Source organism: Lucilia sericata, unplaced genomic scaffold (genome assembly GCF_015586225.1).
Source record: "Lucilia sericata isolate MDLA Ls3-8-SP2 unplaced genomic scaffold, ASM1558622v1 Contig000103F_arrow, whole genome shotgun sequence".
In the NCBI taxonomy this organism is placed as follows: Eukaryota; Metazoa; Arthropoda; class Insecta; order Diptera; family Calliphoridae; genus Lucilia; species Lucilia sericata.
In genome coordinates, this window is record NW_023994135.1 from 384149 (window position 1) to 407345 (window position 23197).

Genomic DNA, 23197 nt, shown 5'->3' on the forward strand with positions numbered 1-23197 from the left:
TACGTTCCATTGAATTAGTGTATAACTATTGCTGAAGAACTTATTACAAATTCTTAAAAAACACAACAATGTTCTTCAAAACTGGTTTCAAGAATCTAAAGTGTTTCTTTACGAATACATTCTAGAAGTAGGTAAATTAGAACAAATTCCTAAAATGTTTCTGAAGTATTGTTATTGAAATCATTAAATAAATTTTCTTCGTTATTGAAAATAATTAAAAAATTAATAAAGGAAGAAAATTTATTATAAAAATATTGAATTTTCTATAAAATAGGTATATAGCAATTTTACTGTTGCAAGTAATTTTTCCTTAATCGGTTATTTGATAGAAAATATTTGGTTTATTTGTTATTTGAAATTTGGCAATTTTAATTTATTCGAACGATTAATCGTCAAAAATTGATCGATTAACCGATCGACGATTAATCGTTTGAATACCATACTAAATACCCTCCACCACCAAGCTACTTTTTATTAAAACCCGTTTAACTATCTAATTTTTAGCTTGACAACATTTTTGTTTCCGTAGTGACCCCACAGAAAATATATAGCTTACTACATTGATATTGTGTTGCCTATTTTGTATTCGAAAGTGCTTACAAACTTACACACACTCTGGCTTACTTTACACAGGGTATGGCCGCTTTAAAATGACACACAAACTGATAATACTTGGTTTGCGATATTGTGTGTAGATTATACTTTTTATACCCTCCACCACCAGCAGTGGTGATAGAGGGTATATATAGCTTTGTCATTCCGTGTGTAACACCAAGAAATATTCATCTGAGACCCAACAAAGTATATATATTAGAGTGGGTCGGTCTCTATGGACAAAAAAAAAAGTTGTGTCAGTCACCCCCTAGGATTAAAGATATGTTAATAACATTTCCAAAAATATACAAAATATTTTTTTGTCACGCCAGAAATACCGCCCTTTTTGTTTGACTTGACTTTAGCTATAATTCACTCTTAGAAAATTTTTTAATTCGACGTCATATTCTATGCGTGACTTCTGATATCTCAGATCCTTCCCCAAAATCTAAAATTGTGCCTATACTGGAATAAAGTACATTGAATTATATGAACTATTAGCTTTTAAAATGCTCACTTTTATGCATAAACAACTATTTTATAGATATTTAAAAATGTTCATATATTTATCAACCGTTCTCACAACAAATAATTAATTTGCCAGGAAAAACATTCGAAAAAAAATGTTTAATGAACTATATAAAACAGAAATCCTTTTTATTTTTTCAGTTATAAACCATTTTAGATCCTACTTCCTTTCAAAATAAAAGAAAGTTAACTACATATATCCTACAGCAATATAGTGGTTTAACTATATCCGTCCTACTGTCAGTCCATGTAAACCTTGTTATCAAATCACAAATCGCAATTTTCCAGATAATTTGATGAAAATAGACTCAAATATTCAATTTTACCAAAGGACGAAGTTGTTTGAAGATGGATTAAATCGGAGCTCTTATTTGTGGCTTGCCGTTCTTTCCCTCTTAAACACTACCATTATGATGAAATTCTGCATATCTAACTCCTATATGAACATAAATCCCTCACCTAGCCCCCATACAACCGTACCTCCCGATTTGGGCTTTTCATGCCATAATTACGTCAAATATACTGTTATCTCTCTAAAAATTAACACAAATAAGTTTTATATAAGTATTAATGACACTGCAGATTTTCGTAATGATCGGCCTTTATTTGACCCTAGCCCCCATACAAACCCCCCTTCAAAAAATGTCTTAGACGTCTATAATTGACTTGTAACCATTTGTATCGCAATGAAACAAAACAAAACTAACTGTTATTTAAAAATATATCCTTTTCCCAAATTTAATGAGGATCGACCCATGTTTGACCTATACTCCTATATAAAGCCTCATTTAGAAAATTTTGATTTTTATCAATAACTTGCTTAAATACTTTGGAATTAAGGTAAAATTCAATATAAAAGTTTCTTTATGAAAAATAAAAATTTTAAAAATATACTCATGGTGTAGGATATTATATGGTCGGCCATGCCCGACTATTCTTTCCTACTTGTTTTTTATTAGTTTTTATTTCAAGAACTTCTTTAAAAATATATGTATAACTATTTAAGAAAAGTTAATATATCTTTAAATAAATTTATTACATTTAATAAAATTAGTATAAACATTTTTAAAAATTGTTAAAAAAAAACGAGAAACATGCAAGTAATTGTATGGTAAATACATGAAATATTTTTATAAACTCCTTACTTTATCATCGATTTTTATAAAATAAAATGTTTAGTTTTTATGTACCTACGTGATTTTGTTATTAATGAATAAAATTAAATGCTGAATAAAATTATCTGTCTTGTGTTAAGATAGGGGGCAGAATGAAATTTTTGTATTGTAAATTAATTTGAAAAAATAGTTTTTTATCCCTAGCAAATAAATTGTTTGTAGTTAGAACTATACAGGTAGTTTTAAATACCTGTAAAATAGCTGTTTATGCATAAAAGTGAGCATTTTGGAAGCAAATAGCTCATATAATCAAATGTACTTTATTAGTGTAGTGTAGCCACAATTTTAGATTTTGGGGAAGGATCCGAGATATCAGAAGTCGCGCATAGAATATGACGTCGACTTAAAAAATTTTAAAGAGTGAAATATAGCTACAGTCAAGCCATAAAAATTGATATATTATATGTTACGATCGGACTTAAAATGGCGACGTTATATATAAAAAACAAAAAGGGCGGTATTTCTAGGCGTGGCAAAAAAATATTTTTTATATTTTTTGAAATGTTATTAACATATCTTTAATCGTAGGGGGTGACTGACTCAATTTTTTTTTTCGACCCACCCTAATATATATTCTTGGACCTTTGAAATTCTGAGACGATTTAGCTATGTCCGTCTGTCCGTCCGTCCGTCCGTCTGTCTGTCTGTCTGTCTGTATAAAACATTCTCACGTTAACACGAAGCAACAAAAATTAACGAAATTCACCCAAAACATTTATTAGAGTAGAGTCTCCAGATCAGGCATTAGCCGGAAACATTCCTCTACTAACTGGTTGTCGAGGCGGGATGAACGTTCAAGAAATTTAATGGCAGTGCCAATCAAGAACGCGTCAACCCGCTCGAAATCAATTGCATCGTAAATGGTCCTACAAGAAGGACTACGGAAGTGTCCATTCGGGTGCATTGTGGGACGAAGTCCCAGGCATGAAGACAAAATTCGATACTTCCATATCCTAAGCCTGTCCATTTGGTGAGATGAAATCCCAAACCAAACTGGAAAGGCGTAGGCCATAAGAGGTCTTATAATTTGCCAGTATATCAGAAGTCTGACCCTAGTGCTAAGTCCAGTCCTACGACGGAGTAATCTGTGGTACAAAAAGTAAACCTTCACCTTTTCCAAAACCGAGTCCATATGCCTATAGAATTCGAAACTGTTCGATCAACTATATGTACAAAAGATGGTGAACGTAAGTCATTATCGCCTTGATGGATTTTATGAAAACCGTCCGCCATCAGTTCAGCTTTATCAGCATCAATGGGCACAATAATTCCATCAGCGTCCCTTAAGTCTGGAATGTCCGTATGTTTCCTAATACCAGCACCTCTTCTTACCTGGTTTTTAAAATATTTATGAAACTTCAACTTCTTATGCCTAAAATATTTTTGACTATGTAAGAATTATAAACATTATTTCTACTATAATAAAGACATTATTACAAAAATATGAAAACAAGCAAGTTAGAGTGTTATATTCGGCTATGCCGAATCCTAAATACTAGGGTATTCAATTATTCGGGTTTTTCACTTATTCGGTTTATTTGACAAATAATTATTTGAGGTTTTTTGTTAACCGGTTAATAATCGGATAATTCAAAATTATTCGGTTAATCGAATAAAAGAAAAATGGATGTTTTTTATTAATTCTGTTGCTTTTTTACATTATTTTTCTTCCTATAACAAACAAAGTTATAATTTTCCACTTCTTTGAGTTCAAATCTATGTATATTTTTTAATTAAGTTCGTTCTCAAATATTCGAAATTATTTCTTTTCATGTGAATTTCTGTCCTATATAAAGAAATTAAGTTAATTAATTTTATGTTTTTGAGATTTTTCAACGAGTTCCAAAATTCATACGTTCCATTGAATTAGTGTATAACTATTGCTGAAGAACTTATTAGAAATTCTTAAAAAACACAACAATGTTCTTCAAAACTGGTTTCAAGAATCTAAAGTGTTTCTTTACGAATACATTCTAGAAGTAGGTAAATTAGAACAAATTCCTAAAATGTTTCTGAAGTATTGTTATTGAAATCATTAAATAAATTTTCTTCGTTATTGAAAATAATTAAAGAATTAATAAAGGAAGAAAATTTATTATAAAAATATTGAATTTTCTATAAAATAGGTATATAGCAATTTTACTGTTGCAAGTAATTTTTCCTTAATCGGTTATTTGATAGAAAATATTCGGTTTATTTGTTATTTGAAACTTGGCAATTTTAATTTATTCGAACGATTAATCGTCAAAAATTGATCGATTAACCGATCGACGATTAATCGTTTGAATACCATACTAAATACCCTCCACCAGCAAGCTACTTTTTTATACCCTCCACCACCATCAGTGGTGATAGAGGGTATATATAACTTTGTCATTCCGTGTGTAACACCAAGAAATATTCATCTGAGACCCAACAAAGTATATATATTCTTGGACCTTATGAAATTCTGAGTCGATTTAGCTATGTCCGTCTGTCCGTCCGTCCGTCCGTCCGTCCGTCTGTCTGTCTGTCTGTATAAAACATTCTCACGTTAACACGAAGCAACAAAAATTAACGAAATTCACCCAAAATATTTATTATTGTCCTAGGCAGTTTGGTATTGAAAATGAGCAAAATCGGTTCACACCGGGAAAAGTTATGAATCAAAATTTGAAACAACCTCGAAAAAAATAAGCATTTTTTACACATTCTGATGTAATTTTCTCGAAAACTGTGAATGATAATTCCATGAAAATCAGCATACATTCGTTTCTATACAAGAGCTTGATTCCCGCTGAAAATTGCCTGAATCGGTCCACAATTTCATATACCTCCCATACAAAAGTACATATTCCCGGAAAATGGGTTTTTTATTAATAACTTCCGTCACAATGTCGAAATCTTTACAAAATTTTACAAATTAAAATCTTATGTCAATAGAAATCATTCAGAGAAAAATTTTCTGGATCGGTCCATAATTGGACATAGCTCCCATACAAGGTCCCCTCCCGAAAATAACTTAAACGCACATAATTCATTTCTAAATCAAGTTATCTATATAAAATTTGGTACAAGTATTGCCCTCACATACAGAAGTATTACTTTGACATTTTTTTTTCCATCGGTCCATAATTGGTCATAGCTGCCATACAAGGTCCCCTCCCGAAAATCACTTAAACGCGCATAACTCATTACTAACATAAGACATCCATATACAATTTGGTACAAGTATTACTCGTGTGCACAGAAATATTATTGTGAATTTTTTTTCCGATCGGTCCATTATTGGTCATAGCTCCCATACAAGGTCCTATCCCTAAAATCACTTAAACGCGCATAACTCATTACAAAATTAAGATATCCATATAAAATTTGGTACATGTATTACTCTCACATACAGAAATATTACTGAGAAATTTTTTTCTGATCGGTCCCATACACGGTCCCCTCCCGAAAATCACTGTGGAATTTTTTTCCTATCGGTCCATCCTTGGTCATAACTCCCATGCAAGGTTCCCTCCCGAAAATCACATAAACGCACATAACTCATTACAAAATATTGATATCCATACATTTAGCACAAATATTGCTCTTATATACATAAATTACACTATAAAATTGTTTTACGATCGGTCCATACTTGGTCATAGCTCTCATACTAGGCCCCCTCCAGAAAATTACTTAAATGTACAATATTAATTACCAAATAATGATATAGATACAGAATTTTGAAATTTTGTTTTTATATACACAAGGTCCTCTTTCGAAAATCTCTTAAATGCACATTACTCATTACCAAATAAAGCTATTGATACAAAAATTCTATTTCAAGATTTTTGCACGATCGGTTCATAACACACATTACTTATTACTAAATTACGATATAGATACAAAATTTTACTGAAATATAGCTTTCATTTCCAGAAGTTTTGCTTAAAGAATTTTTTACGATCGGTCTATAATTGGTCATATCTCCCATACTAGGTCCTGCCCCTAAAACCGTATTTAACTAGTTGCATTATCAATTTGTGTAGAACAAAATTATATATATGTATTTTGATAATCCTTAAATCTTTCACACACATGCATACATGCAAATTAATAAAAATCGCCAAGCGTTGGTAATGTTCAATAAATCTTGGAATTGTAATAGATTTGAGCTGTTTGAATCTACGGATTTTTCTATTTAAGATATGAGAAAACTTTTTTCTACAAATATTTGATCAATTAGAAAAGTATTAATATAAAAGCAGCTGGTGGAGGGTATTGAAGATTCGGCTCAGCCGAATATAGCACTCTAACTTGTTATTAAAACCCGTTTAACTATCTAATTTTTAGCTTGACAACATTTTTGATTCCGTAGTGACCCCACAGAAAATATATAGCTTACTACATTGATATTGTGTTGCCTATTTTGTATTCGAAAGTGCTTACAAACTTACACACACTCTGGCTTACTTTACACAGGGTATGGCGGCTTTAAAATTACACACAAACTGATATACTTGGTTTGCGATATTGTGTGTAGATTATACTTTTTATACCCTCCACCACCAGCAGTGGTGATAGAGGGTATATATAACTTTGTCATTCCGTGTGTAACACCAAGAAATATTCATCTGAGACCCAACAAAGTACATATATTCTTGGACCTTTTGAAATTCTGAGACGATTTAGCTGTCCGTCTGTCCGTCCGTCCGTCTGTATAAAACATTCTCACGTTAACACGAAGCAACAAAAATTAACGAAATTCACCAAAAACATTTATTATTGTCCTAGGCAGTTTGGTATTGAAAATGAGCAAAATCGGTCCACACCAGGAAAAGTTATGAATCAAAATTTGAAACAACCTCGAAAAAAATAAGCATTTTTTACACATTCTGATGTAATTCTCTCGAAAACAATGCAAGATAATTCCATGAAAATTACCATACATTCGTTTCTGCACAAGAGCTTGACTTCTGCTGAAAATTGTCAGAATCGGTCCACAATTTCATATACCTCCCAAACAAAAGTACATATTCCCGGAAAATGGATTTTTTGTTAATAACTTCCGTCACAATATCGAAATCTTTACAAAATTTTACAAGTTAAAATCTTATGTAAATAAAATTCATTCACAGAAAAAATTTTCTGGATCGGTCCATAATTGGACATAGCTCCCATACAAGGTCCCCTCCCGAAAATAACTTAAACGGAAATAATTCATTTCTAAATTAAGATATCCATATAAAATTTGGTACAAGTATTGCTCTCACATACAGAAATATTACTGTGAAATTTTTTTTCATCGGTCCATAATTGGTCATAGCTCCCATACAAGGTCCCCTCCCGAAAATCACTTAAACGCGCATAACTCATTACTAAATTAATATATCCATATAAAATTTGGTATAAGTATTGCCCATATGCAAAGAAATATTACTGTGAACGGTTTTTCCGATCGGTCCATAATTGGTCATAGCTCCCATACAAGGTCCCCTCCCGAAAATCACTTAAACGCGCATAACTCACTACTAAATTAATATATCCATATAAAATTTGGTACTAGTATTACTCATATGCACAGAAATATTACTGTGAAATTTTTCTCCGAGCGGCCCATAATTGGTCATAGCTCCCACACAAGGTCCCCTCCCGAAAATCATTTAAACGCACATAACTGATTACAAAATTAAGATATCCACATGAAATTTGGTACAAGTATTGCTCATAAGCACGAAAATATTACTGTGACATTTTTTTCCGATCGGTTCATAATTGGTCATAGCTCCCATACTAGGTCCCTTTCAGAAAATCACTTAAAGCCACATAACTCATTAGTAAATGAAGATATCCATATAAATTTTGGTACAAGTATTGCTCTTACATACAGAAATATTACTATGAAAGTTGTTTGGATCGGACCATAATTGGTCATAGATCCCATACAAGGTCCCCTCTACTTATTCAACAGATATAAAAATTTTGTCGCTGGTTATTGTTCTAAGATAATGAATGATAAAAACTCGTACCAAAAACATATGATAAATCAGTATTAGTTACATATTTTTAGAGTTTGTCAAAACAGTCAGATTCGCCAAAGCCGGGGTAGCTGTGGCATTTGATGGGGCACATTCGTCGCCCACATTCCCAAAGAGGATTATAAAGTAAAACTCCATTTAGTAAAAAGTTAGACATGGTAATTCAATATTTATTTATAAGTTGAAGAAAATTAAGGGAAAGACTTTTCGTTAAGATTGGCATATTCGTAAGCTTATCGTATACACGAAGGTCCTTCCTGACATGCCTCGGGGGAGCATCCAACTGTGTGATGTTAAAGTTGGGATGACTCCTCCGGTGACATCCCAGGAGGAACTGTTTAGTCAGCATGACATTATGATCCTTCACTGGGAGGACCTTCGTTTCCTCATGTAGATGGTGTTCTGAGGTTATTTGCATGCAGCCCGTTACAGTCCTTAGGGCAGCATTTTGGCAGCTTTGAATATTTCTCCACTGGGTATCACTCAGCGATGGAGACCACACTGGAGCAGCATAATTGACCACTGACCGTCCAATTGTTTTATAGGTAGCCAACAAGGTTTCTTTGTCCATTCCCCAAGTGATGCCGGCTAGCGCTTTGAGGACCTTGTTTCTACTTCGCAATTTGTGCGTAATTGCAGTGGCATGAGCTAAGGAAGTAAACAGGCTGTCAAAGGTGACCCCCAAAATCTTTGGGTTGTTCACAGTCGGAATTTGGTTTCCATCGACTACGACGCCAAGGCTTAAGTTTACCTCCTTCGTCCAGGTGGTGAAAAGTGTAGCTGAAGACTTCGCTGGTGATAGTTTCAGGTTACGTCCAGTGAAGAAGTTGTGTATTACTCCGAGATAAACATTCAATCGATCGCATAGCTCATCAACGTTTTGGCCCGTCGCCATAATGGTACATTCGTCCGCATAAGATATCACTTCCACACCTTCTGGAGGTATGGGGATTTTAGAGAGGTAGAAGTTAAACAATAGGGGGGATAAGACACCGCCCTGTGGTACTCCCTGTTTAACTCTACGGGTTTTGGAACATTTGTCTCTAAACTCAACGAACGACTGACGGCCACTCAGATAATTTACAATCTGTTGGGCATGGTGGACTGCAGGATGTCCTGGAAGAGTGTGGCATGGCTGACTGTATCGAAGGCTTTCGATAAATCTAGCGCCACAAGGAGTGTCCTTTCACAAGGCCTCTGCTGGTTTAAGCCTTGTGAGATCTGAGTGGTTATGGCGGTTAATGCTGAGGTGGTGCTGTGCATCTTACGGAATCCATGCTGGTGGCGAGCTGCTGTAAGATGACAGGACAGCTGGGGGAGGAGGAGCGCCTCAAGAGTCTTCGCGACTGCTGACAGGAGGGAAATCGGCCTGTAGGATTGACCCTCTGTCGCGTTCTTCCCTGGTTTCAGTATCGGGATGACTCTACCCTTTTTCCAGGCATTGGGTATTATCAGGCTGCTCATTGACAGGTTAAAGACCATTGTCATGTACTCGACTCCCCGTTCGCCAAGGTGTTTCAGCATCAGCAGGGATATGCCGTCGGGGCCAATCGCCTTAGATGGTTTGGCTGCGTTGATAGCCTCTGCAACTGCAGAAGGGGTGAAAGGTTGTGGAATGTCCGAGACTGGAAGGTTGTGAAGTTTGCGAACAACACTTCGTTTCGCCTTATCTCTCTCTGGATGCTCAATAAAAAGTGCACGCGAGCACCGTTCAGGGTCGGAAATAGTGGTCGTCGGGGTTGATATTTCGGAGGTCATCGCGCTCGTCTGCTAGTCTCGCCGCCTCTGCTGGGAAGTGCGGCCGCACTAAGGATAGTCGACCAGCAGGAATAAAGCGGGCTGCTGCTGCGATGACAGTTTCGCGGAACTTGCTCTCTGCTTGGTGTACGTTGCTAGGAGCTGGAAGATCATTGAAGATGCGATCAGTGAATTCTCTGAAGCCGGGCCTTCTTTTGGTTTATGTAGAGACGGCGTTCAGAGACGATCCAGCGTTGGGTCGATCCAGACAAACGATTATGGGTAAGTGGTCTGAGGCTAGAGTAACTACTGCTCTCCAAGTTGAGTAGTTTATCAGACCAGGGCTCGATATTGTGATGTCTGGAGAGCTGGCGCAGTTACCCATAATCCGTGTGGGGGCATCATCATTTATTGTGCAGAAGGTGGATTCGTCAATTTGTTCCGCCAGTGACGCGCCTCTCTGGTCTTCCCCTAGACTAGAGTGCCAGAGCTGATTATGCGCGTTAAAGTCCCCAAGGACTAGACGCATATCGCCGTCTAATAATGTCCTAATGTCGGGACGGTAGCCTGATGGACAACTGGCTACTGGCGGAATGTAGACATTACAGAGCTCTAGGTCGGTTTCCCCCGATCTGACTGCAATACCTTGGACTTCAAGGTATTGGTCCCTAGCGTTGAGATCAAGGGAAAGAGCTCTATACTGCACTGTGTTATGGATTATAAATGCAATGCCCCCACCGTTGCTTCTGGTGCGGTCTTTTCGGAGAACGTTGTAACCGTTACAACTGTACAGACTGGAATTACTCGTCAGTTTTGTCTCCTGGACCGCAGCGACCACGATGTTGTTTTGCTGCATAAATCTGGTTATCTCGGGTAATTTACTCTGGAGGCCATTGCAGTTAAACTGCAATATGGATATCACCCCAGGTCTCTGGACCGCAATCGATGGAGTCAGCGGCGAGGGTTGTTGTTGCTGCTGAAGATGTTGTGTTTGCTGCGGTTGTTGTGATTGCGGTGGGGAGGGTGGAGTTGTGGCGTATGATGACGATGACGATGATGCCAATGAATTTCGTCGCTGTTGTTGGCAGCATGGGGCGACAAAAGTCTCCGACCACTCCCGATGATGATTTAGTCCAGAGCAGTTTCTGAGGTGACACCAGCCCAAACAAGCGTTGCACCGTAATTGGGTGGAAATATGGTGCAACCGGTTCTGGTAAACTGTACAGAACCATGGTCCGGGATTTAGTTCGATTCCGGCACGGACCAATAGGATACGGAGCAGCAATGCCGGAAGATGCTGCTCCGTTGGTAAAAATGTGTAGTTGTTGCTGAGGTTGACAGCCCTTGGCCGACAAATTTCGGGTCATTCCGGTACGTAGAACCGGCTGTCGGGGAATGAACTTAGACTTATAATTATCATTGCTTGCAGTCTGGTTGGAATTTAGATCCTCTAAAGGATTTATTTTTTTAATACGAGATTCAATTGTTTGATGATTAAGGCTATTTTTTTCTAGCAGCGGCCGTTGGCGTGTCAAGGCCACACAAAACATCAGAAACAGCTTTTTCCGTCGCATTTTCGTCAATAGAAGCGCGTTGGCTTGTAATTTCGAACCATATTAAAGGATTTTTTAAAGACAAACCAAAAAATAATTATAGGAGTTAAATCGCTAAATCTACCCCGAAAGCACTTTTTTTAGTTTTTCTTTTTTTTTCCCATACAAGTTTCCCTTCAGAAAATCCCTTAAATACACATTAATTATTACTAAATTACGATAAAGATACAAAATTTTTATGAACAGAAATTTTGCTTAAAGAATTTTTTACGATCGGTCTATAATTGGTCATATCTCCCATACTATGTCCTACCCCTAAAAGCGCTTTAACCGTATTTAACTGGTTGCATTACAATTTGTGTAGAACAAAATTATATATATATGTATTTTGAAAATCCTTAAATCTTTCATACACATGCATACATGCAAATTACTGAATATCGCTAAGCGCTATAAAAATATAAAGAAAATGGCGTTTGTAATGTTCAATAAATCTTGGAATTGTAATAGATTTAAGCTGTCTATTCAAGACATGAGAAAACTTATTTCTACAAATACATTCTTACCGATATACCTAGTACTACGTACGCCTGAGAGCGAAGATACGTTATTTGTATTTTTACTTTGGAATCTCATTTCATTTAAATATGTTTGCTATTGTATACTATTAGGTATCTAATTTCACATGAGACTAAAGAACAACTTCTGGGCATTCTTGAAACAGACAGTAGCTCAGGGGAAGAACAAGCTTTAACAGTGTACGAATGGGGTCTCGCCAACTCGGTCATGCCTATGTTCTTCGATACAATAGTACCAAATATTGGGAGACTAAATAGAGCGTGCAATCTCCTGGAGCAGATGTTAGGTCGAGCGCTTGCCGTTTTAGAAGTCTTGTTGAGAGGGGTTTTTGACTGTTTGGAAGCATAAAGGGGCCTCAACCAGACATATTAAAGAGGTTTCAAAGTGAATGGTCGGCGAATAATAAATCCAAGTCGAAGTAGGCGAAAATGTTTTGGCACTATTGCCCAAAGAAGAAGTAGAGAATATCAAAGAACAACTGCAAAGAAAACTAATGGAATGCCTGCCAAGAGACGACTACAAAGAGCTGTTACAGTTTGCATTTATATATGTATCTTGGTCATCTTGACGGAAGAGATGTGCGCTTCAGATCTCCAGGTCCAGTACACCATGTCCGGTGGATGGCAAAACCTATTTACTGTCTGAAAATACAACACTTCCGTGACCAGTTTAAGCTGACTTCCCAAGAACAAGAGGCCCTAGAAGCACTTTGTGTTTTCATCGTCCACGACCCCAGAGCGTGTTTAGCGGCAAAACAAGACTTAGACCTCATTGAAAATCTATTAAAATACAAAAGCATTAGCAAAAAGATGCAATTAACAAAATGATAAATCAACTGTAGTATCATAGTCCTAAACTTGTTGCTTGGCATTGTTTGACACAACAGTGCAAAACACCGTAAAGAGCCAAATGGCGACAAAAATCTTAACAAATCAAGCAGAAGAAAACGAGAAGTGCTCCAGAAATATGCGACCAAAACTAAAAAACAACTGCCGAAATTCCTAGAAAAAGGATTTCCAGCCCTAATTACAAGTGAAACTTACCTGTTGTTCAAGAGATTCAACATTACACCGAATTTCTGGATAAAGATTTTTCTGCAAAGGATGGTAAAAAACTTAAAAGTTGTGAACGACATTGCAGAGCGAGGAGTCAAGCTAACTCATAACAGATTACAACCAATTATTTACAAAGGACGAGCAGCAAAAACCACATTATGTCAGTCGCTTGAATGAATTTAAATAAGAACAAGTAAGAGTGTGCCGTAAAAGGAATGCTGATATTTGGAATATGGCTTAAGTCAATTATGGACCGAGCCCTTTTTAACAAACAAACAAAATATTAATTTTTAAAAATCAAATATTTTAGTTCAATTTTTAAACCGTGAGCGTATGAGTAATTTTCTGAAGAGGACCTTTATATGCGTCAATTATGAACCAATAAAATTTTGTACATAGATTTCGTTTGTATAGAACTTGTTTATGCCAATTTTCAGCGCAATACTCGTATTTTAAATAAGGAAAACTCGTATTTTAATAACCAAAACACTTACATGAAGGCAACCGTTTATAGGGGCTAGGGTCAGTTATAGATCAGTCCTATTAAATTTGGAATGAAGAATTATGTTCCTAAGTATAAACTTTTTTATGTCGGTTTTCATCGCTGTACTAGTAATTTTCTGAACTTTCATCATAAAATTTTCTAAAGAGGATCTTATATGAGGGGTATGGTAAATTGTTGACCTATCCTTATAACTTTTTGTAGATCGATTTTGGTTTATATAAAACTCGTTTACATTGAATATCATCGCTGTACTCGCTTTTTTATGCCAGTAATCAGCGTTAATGTAATATTATAAAGGGGGCTTATATGGGGTAGGGTGAATTACCGACACATTCCGCATGAAATTCGGAGCGAATTTCATAACCGTATTTCATAACTCATATTATTAAGCCAGTAATGATTGTTTAAGTAATTTTCTGAAGCGGATTTTGGACAGTAATGAGTGTTAAAGTAATTTTCTGAAGGGGAGTACCTTATATGGGGGGTAGGATCATTTATGGGCCGATCCTAAAAAAATATGTAGAGAGGTTTAGGTTTGTAAGAAACTTACTAATACCGAATTTCATCGCTATATTCGCATTTTTGGGCCAGTAATGAATGTTAAAGCCATTTTCTAAAGGGGACCTTATATGGGGGGTAGGGTCATTTATCGGCCGATCCTAAAAAAATTGGTAGAGAGGCTTTGGTTCGTAAGAAACTTACTTAAACAGAATTTCATCGCTATACTCGCATTTTTGGGACAGTAATGAGTGTTAAAGTCATTTTCTAAAGGGGACCTTATATGGAGGGTAGGGTCAATTTTGGACCGATCCTCAAAAAAATTAGTAGAAAGATTTTGGCTCATATTAAACTTAGTTAAGTCGAATTTCATCGCTATACTCGTACTTCTAAAGCAGTTATGCCCGTTAAAACTGTTTTTTGGAGGTCCATTTGTATGGGGGATATCCGAAAAAGTGGACCGATATTGCCCATTTTCAATGCCAAACAAACCTTAGCAATAAAGAATATTTATGCAAAATTTCAACTGTCTAGCTCCTCTCGTGTGGTCCCTATCGTGATTTCAACAGACAGACGGACGGACGGACATGGCTAGATCGTCTTAGAATTTAATAAGGACCCGGAATATATATACTTTTATGGGTCTATGACCAATATTTCGATGTGTTACAAACGGAATGACAAAATCAATATACCCCCCATCTTTTTTGATGATGGGTATAAAAAAATGAATAAAGCATTCATTATACTTGATTTTTTAAATACATAATTGTTTTCATTCCAAAAATTGATAACATAGAAAGGAAAATAGTTTTTTTCACAATAGGTTCCATCTTCGCTCTGAGGGTTATATAGTCACGGTTTTAGGGCTTCATTATCTCGAATTTAGTACTACATACATATACTTATATACACGGGCGAATATGTCAAACCGTTCTAGAGATATGGATCGGTAAAATCGACAAACTGCCAAAAAATCGAGATTTTAAAACTTTGAGGCTCCAGTGGCACGTGTCAACATCTTTCAATCGAGCTCAAACTTTGGCAATCTTAAAATCTAACAAAATGAAACATTTTAGGGATTGTGAACCGATCCTTTTCAAATTTAGAAGACGGAATTCATTTACATCGATTTTGGTAGAATTTCGACGCTATACTCGTATTTTTAAGTCAGTGATGAGAGTTAGTCATTTTCTGAAAGGTAGCATAAAACACGTTTATGTCGATTTTCATCGCTGTACTTTTTTTAAGCTAGTAGTGAGCATTAGTCATTTAAAATTTGCTTATATCGAATTTCATCATTATATTCGTATTTTTAAGCCAGTAATAAGTTCTTGAATAATTTTTGCATGGTACCTTATATGGGGGATGGGGTCAATTATGAAGCGATCCTCATAAAATTTGGTAGAGGGATTTTCGTTCCCATTAAACTGGTTTATGTCGAATTTCATTGATGTACTCATATTTTTAACCGAGTTGTAAGCGTTAAAGTCATTTTCTGAAGGGGACAGTTAGGGGTAGGGGCAGTTAAGGACCTATCATAAAATTTTGTAGAGAGATTTCGATTCATATGAAACATAATTTACTTGAGTCTCATTCGTTAACTTTTTATATTATTCTCATATTTTACTAGAAATATATTCGAACAAACCCATTAATTTGGGACCAAAGTTAATAATATCGGATAAGTATTTTAGAAAATATTTGATACTGAACTTTTCGAATGAAAGTATAAACAATATGAATTTTATTATCGATAAAATCTAGTCCATAACGAAATTGAAAATTTTGAAAAACTTAATGTAAAATGTGTATATCGTTGAATCCTAAGAGCATAGAAAAATAAATAGAACTGAGACTGAGTGAATTTAATACACTTGTCTGAGTATTTTTATTTTTGTTTACATAAAATAACAAAAATATGAAAGTACAAAACGTATCCGAATACATCACACCCTACCACATTGCGAGTAAGTAGCAATAAGTTATTTGGTAATTTTTAATGTAGAAGTTATATTCAGGAGATTGACGTTTGCTTAATAACAATATATAGTCAAAATTTCGTATATATAAAATTTGTTAAGTCGAATTTTATAAAATACCTGTTCTTGTATAGTCTGTACCGCTTACAAAAAAGTTCAATAGGCTAATTTATGGACGGATTACATCATTACATCGACGCAGGTGTTACAAACTTCAAGACAAACAAAATGCCGTTCCCATTAGTGTGGTGTAGGGTGTATTTTGACTGGATTTGGGCTGCTTTGAAATTAACAATAATCGTTCATATCAAGCGTTAATTTTAGCATTAGCACAATTCCTTTGGCAAAATAGCCCCTGCTGCTGCAATAAACATTGATAAAAGTTATGTTTTTCCCAAAAATTATTGAAAATATTGGCTCAACCCATAAAACACAAAGAGTTTATTTAAAATTAAGAACAATTTTTAATGAAGATCTTTCTTACATTGGTCAACTGATATTGAATAAAAGTGGCTAATTCAAACCATTATTTCATAAAATATCGAAATATAATATCAAACAAAAATATAAAAACTTTTTAAACGATAGAGTTTGTGTTTGTTAAGTTATATATTTTTCAACTAATACATTTTCACGACTTAGGTCTTTGACAGCAGACTTAGGTTTTGTCATACTCAGTTTCAGTTCTATGTATACCTTTTCTATGCCTAAGAGGGTCATGTTCGAAATTAGTCTTTTTTGTTCATTTTTTTTAAATTACCATTATACATATTCTATAATTCGTGTTTTAACCTGTTATCGTTATCCAATCAGTCTAATATTTTGCATGACATAGTTTTACAACCCAATATATAATTCTAGAGGGCGACGAGCAAAATTCGCAACTTCATTTTTGAAGAACTCTATTGAACAGTCATGAACGTTAAAGTCTTTTTCTGACGGGTACCTTATACGGAGGCTAATGATATTGTGGTCCAATGATTGAAATTCTTGAAATTTCTGGGTACATAAAACTTTTGCAAAATTCTATTTACGATTGTTGCATAATTAACATATTTATGGCTGTTGTATCTGTATTTCGGGGGTCACTTCTATGGTAAAAATGAAGGACTGACTTGTCAGTTTTTATGCCAAAAATTTTTAGGGAAACTATGGGGATTTCAATTTAAAATTGGGGTTTTTTGGGACTTCCTGCTTAAGATTTGACACATGGATCAAAATTTTTCTGATAACACTGATTTCTATACTACTTTTAATTCCCAAATTTTGAAACATTTTACATTTCGTTAACTCTTTATTAATAAAATTAAGCCCGTTTTTAATCTCTCAGAACAAATTAAATCGTAAAATATAGAAACATTGTTCGCAAAAATATGTTGATCGTATCGTAATCTTCAAATGAGCAAAAAACGATTCGGCTCGAAAATTTCTAAAAAATATTTTATAGACAATGAGCAAGTTTTTAAGGATAGTAAATATGGCTTAAAACAGTTAAAACCTCGTTTTTTGTTTTTAAGTACTCTTGAACCTATGCACACTTTTAGTGGAAACCAATTCAGTTGTGTAAAGCTATTTTCTTATTAAACATTACTGAACAGCAAGAAGTGAAACATTGACATTGTTTTATAACAATAACATTACGCTCTTCTCACAGACGAGTTCTGTGTAAATCCAACAAACTTCTAATAATTTTACTCTCTCACAAAACATTTATATTTTTCAGAAAAAAAAAAAATAGAGGAAAATATCAATTTAAAGTATTTTTATCACTTAACATTATATACTATAATTTTTTTGCACACTTACAAACGAATAAAATACTATTTTTGACATTAAATTTTTGTGGGCTGAAAACTGAAAAAACAATGTTGTAAATTTTCGTATGGTAAATGAAAACAATATTTTAAATTAATAATTTATATTTTCAGTATTGCTTATTAAAAAGCAAACATACGTTTATAGAAAAAAATGTGCAAAATATTTGAAATCTTTTAAAAAATAAATTTAATTGTAATAAAATTTTCTCAATACATATCCTTTTTTTGCAACTATGTGGGCTTGAAAATTCTACTAATACATTCTTAGAGTTAGGTACCGATTGACAGTAGACGTAGGTACATTTTGACTTCTTACTTCTTGTTTTGCAGTGTTAAACATTTCGAAATTTTACAAGAATACAAGCTGTCGACTAATGTTTGTCAAAGTTTAATTACTTTTTATTTAAACATAACATACAAATAAACTATGTGCTACATCTTTAAATTAAAATGTATTTGTTTATTGAAAAATACAGGAAACAAAAATAAATTAATACTGACCATCTTTAACTCCGCACGTAAAATCGAAAGCAATTGCGGCAAATGAAAATGTAAGCAATAAAAACGCCATCTTTCATTTACTTTGGAGTTTTCTTTTATATGTAAATATAATGTTCGCACTCCTTTTGTATATGTTTACATCTACACTGAATTACATGTATGTAGTTTACATGTACGTTGAACATACAACTACTAAAGTATGTGTAACAAAAGTGCACACTCCCTACTCAGAATAATCTCACACACGTACATATATAATAAAATTATTAAATTTTCTTAATATATACCGTTTTATTATTTCACTATTCAATGTGTATTCATATTTGATTTTTTATAGATATATATGTGTATTCTTATTTTATTGTAATATTTTCTTTAACTACACATATCAATATTAATAAAATATATGTATTTAATATATGTTATTTTTATTTACATATACATATATGTATATTCATATTTAGTTTATGGCAAAAATCCTCCATTGCACAAATAATTACTGTTTTTAAAAAAATTTTATATTTTTGTTGGAAATTTGTAAATAAGCGAATGTCTGAATATCTATAAATTATGTAGTTAATATGTGTGCCCAAAATATTTTCACTTTTGGCTATACATCCATGAAAGAAAAATAAGGAGGAATAATGTGTACACACCGTTGTAACACATACGAGTAGTTTTTTCACGTTCCGAATCAAACTGAAGACGTTCTTAGCATCTGCATAGGTTGTACCTGTTTTATTTTGACAGTATTTAAAATGTCATGCGCACAGAGAGTGCGAATTAACTATAAAGCTATGGAAGTTCAATGTGTATGTATCTACCACTAACATGGAAAATAATACAAAATGGATTTATAACATTCGTTTGTATTTGGTCTTCAGTGAAAAATACAACTTTAGCATATTGTTGCCAGATAAATTTGGTACGAAATCGTCATAATTGAACCAAAAAATGTTTGAAATCGGCATAGTTTCTAAGTTTCACCGCAATTGACAGCTGTGGATGACAAGCGGAGTTGCCATTTCAGCTTTTGACTTTTTCTAGCCTTGGCTATAATTCTGATTACAATATTACGAGTCTATAATATGAATATTTAAAAAATCAACTATTTATTATAGAAAACATTTGATTATTAGTCCTACTCAAGGTTGACAACCGAAACGAATAACGGAGTCGGTATAATTTTTTATTATTTCGGTATCGGTAATCGTACTTAGATTATTACGGTATCGGTATACCAGTATAAACGTAATATATAAATTTATAATCAATAAAAGAATTTTAAAACTTACAAAATTTTATAAGAAAAGAATTAAGAGTGTTGTTTTCGCCAAATCTTATAGTACGTCACAAATCATCTAATATACCATAAGTATGTAGGTCTAATATAGAGTCCCACAATAGAAATATCCTCACAAAATTTGGAAAAGTACTTAAAATTTATGAGTGCCTCTTTTGAATTTCCAAATAGTGCCCTCCATTGGGGATTAATATTAGTTAGTTTGAAAGGAGGATGTATATTAGGTATTCAAACAATTATCGATCATCGATCGGTTAATCGATAAATTTTTGACGATTAATCTTTCGAATAAAAGAAAACTGCCCAGATTTCAAATAACGAATAAACCGAATAATTTCTAACAATTAACCGATTAAGAAAAACTTACTATTTAACGCAAAATTTTATGTATATTTCATAAAACATTCAATATTTATACCTTACACCACTTTAGTGTATATTGGGTTTGTGCTGATGTTTGTAGCGCACAATAATATTGGCCCTATACCAAACTCAATTTAGCTATTTAGCTAATTTTGCTAATTTTATTTGACAAAAAATGGCTAAAGTATATCTGAGACAAGGAACAATTCAACTTAAATGCTTTATTATAGTGCTGGGCCAATGCACGCGGCGTGCGGCTTCAAGCGTCAGCAGCATTACCAGCTTTAATAAAATATGAATATTTTGATTTGGCAATGATGAGCGACGCGGCAAAGTTGAATAAAGTTCAACTTTTCCGCACGGCCGCTTGAAAATCAATTGTCATACAAAATTTTTTATTTTAACATTTTTAAAACCAACAAAAAGGAAAAAAAATTAAAACAAAAAACATTTAAATAACAAATAAAAAAATTCTATTGGAATTAATTGGTGTTATTTTGAAATTGCAAAGTGATTCATTTATATGATTTTGTGTTCAACTGATTCCGCGTGCATTGGCCCTTCACCAAAATTTTCAAGCGGTAAGCCGAGCAGCTAATTGCCGCGTACATTGGCCCTGTACCTTTATGAACACTTAATTATATTTTATTTTTATAACTGGTGTAGGGTATTATATGGTCGGCCTCGCCCGACTATAACTTCTTACTTGTTTTATAATAAATTTTCTTCTTTTATTTATTCCTTAATTATTTTTCTACAATGAAGAGAATTTATTTGATGTTTTTATAACAATACTTCAGAAACATTAGGAATTTGTTATGATTTACCTACTTCTACAATGGGTTAATACAGAAACACTTCAGATTCTTGAAAATCAATCTTGGAAATAATGATATCGCCTTTACTTCTACAACCAGTTTTGAAGAACATTGTTGTGTTTTCTAAGTATTTCAATAAGTTCTTTAGCAAAAGTTATACTAGCCCATTGGAACGTATGGATTCTGAAACTTGTTGAAAAATCTCAAAAACATAAAATTAATTAAATTAATTTCTTTATATAGAAAAGGATTTCACATGAAAAAAATTGTAATATTTGAAAAAAAATTAATTAAAAAATTACATAGAATTTATTTCAAAGAAGTGAAAAATTATAATTTTGTTTGTTAAAGGAAGTAAAATATTGTAAAAAAAAAACAATAAAATTAATAAAAAACATTAAATTTTTCTTTTTTCGATTAACCGAATAATTTCGAATTATCCGATTAACCGGCTAAAATTAAACCTCAAATAATTATTTGTCAATTAAACCGAATAAGATTAAAACCCAAATAATTGAATGCCCTAATTTATATACGTCAAATGCGAAGAAATACACCTACACCCATTTTCTCATTGTCTGATTATGTTTTATCATAACGATAAATTGACATTTTACATACAAAAATTATTTTAACCGGCAGTATATCCACCTGTTAAACGATAACCGGAGGTTGAGATATTGGCCCCTAGGCTTCTATCGAACCAGACTGGAACACAAACCTACCGGAAGTCACCCAGAGATTAATTTACTTAATACTTACTATTATGGTCAATTATGAACAACGTGACCAGACATGCCGCCAAATGCGGGATTATCCCGCATTTTATACCCTACACCACTTTAGTGGGGAGGGTATATTGGATTTGTGCTGATGTTTGTAACATACAAAAATATTCGTCCTAGACCATAAATCGGGCCCCATTTGACCCTAGCTCCCATACAAAGTCCCCTTCAGAAAATTACTTGAATGTCCCAAATTAACTTATAAACACAAATATCGCGATGAAATTCAGCACAATAAAATATTATGTAAATATAAATATATTCAAAAAATTTTATCGGGCTTGGTCCATATTTGCCCCTAGCCCCCATATAAAGCCTCTTTCAGAAAATTAGTTTTTCATCCATAAATTGCTTAAATGTATCGGAATACGGGAATATTGAAGATAAATGCTTTATTATGAAAAATTTTTAATTTAATATTCATAACTGGTGTAGGGTATCATATGGTCGGCCACGCCCGACTATACTTTCTTACTTGTTAATGGTTGAACCCGACTGAGATTTCCATCTCGCTTTAAAAAAAATCAGTTTTTTTACATGACAGGTCATTCATCCTTTATTTTATTGTAATCAATTTGGGAATAATTATTTAAAAGTTTAACATTTTAATTTTAAATTTGAAAATTTTGGTAGAAAATAGAGATTCGAAAGAAATATTCTAGTATTTTTTAATAACTTTTCAAAATGTGGGTAAATATTAACATGAGGATTATAAGTTTTTTGTGCGGCAAAATACCACAGCACTACCTTATTGCCAATACTGTCCTGATAATGAAGGCTACACAGTGGTATAGGAAAAAAAAGAGGGAAATAATTCGGTAACTTCTAAACGGTTAATCCGATTTTAATGAAGTGACCTATAGGGGTAAAAATCATTACAGTTTAAAAAATAATACCTGAAAATTTTTTAATATATGTAACAAATTTAAGAGTTAACCTTATGGATGAAAATAATAGTACTAGGTAAATTTTCTAAAAGATGTTGAGTTTTCCCTAATTAATTTGTCACTTAAAAAACATTAGGTAGGCATGTTATATATCAATGGAAAGGTAATTTTGTCTATTTTTCAAAACTGTATATAATTTTTGAAAATTAAAAAATTCGCGGAATACTTTTTTTAAAAAAAATTAAAAAATGTTTTTTTATTCAGTTTTTGCGAAGATACAAATTTTTCAAATTGCAATAAAATTTTATTTATGAATATTTTTTGATGAAATTTTACAGTTAGGTAGATTTTTTTACTCAAAATCCAAAATTAAATAAAAATTTCGAATTTTCTTATTAGAAATCCCGGAATTCCCAAAAAAGTTTTAAAAAATCCCAAAAATGGGATTTTTTGTTTTTTTGCCTATTATATCCATACCAGGGGCGGGGTTATCGAAACCCGTTACAAAATGA

General features: G+C 33.4%; 1 protein-coding gene across 1 annotated transcript in view; it reads right to left on the reverse strand.

Annotated features, from left to right (window-relative positions):
- Positions 1-19220, reverse strand: part of LOC119600063 (nephrin-like) — a 279877-nt gene extending 260657 nt beyond the window's left edge. Inside the window, exons 1-2 of the mRNA XM_037950088.1 lie at positions 18966-19220; positions 18530-18721 (exon numbers count right to left, since the gene is read on the reverse strand). Coding sequence (XP_037806016.1) covers positions 18530-18599 — 70 coding nt within the window. The 5' untranslated portion in view covers positions 18600-18721; positions 18966-19220. The remainder of the gene's footprint in view (positions 1-18529; positions 18722-18965) is intronic.
- Between the last annotated feature and the right edge of the window lie 3977 nt (positions 19221-23197).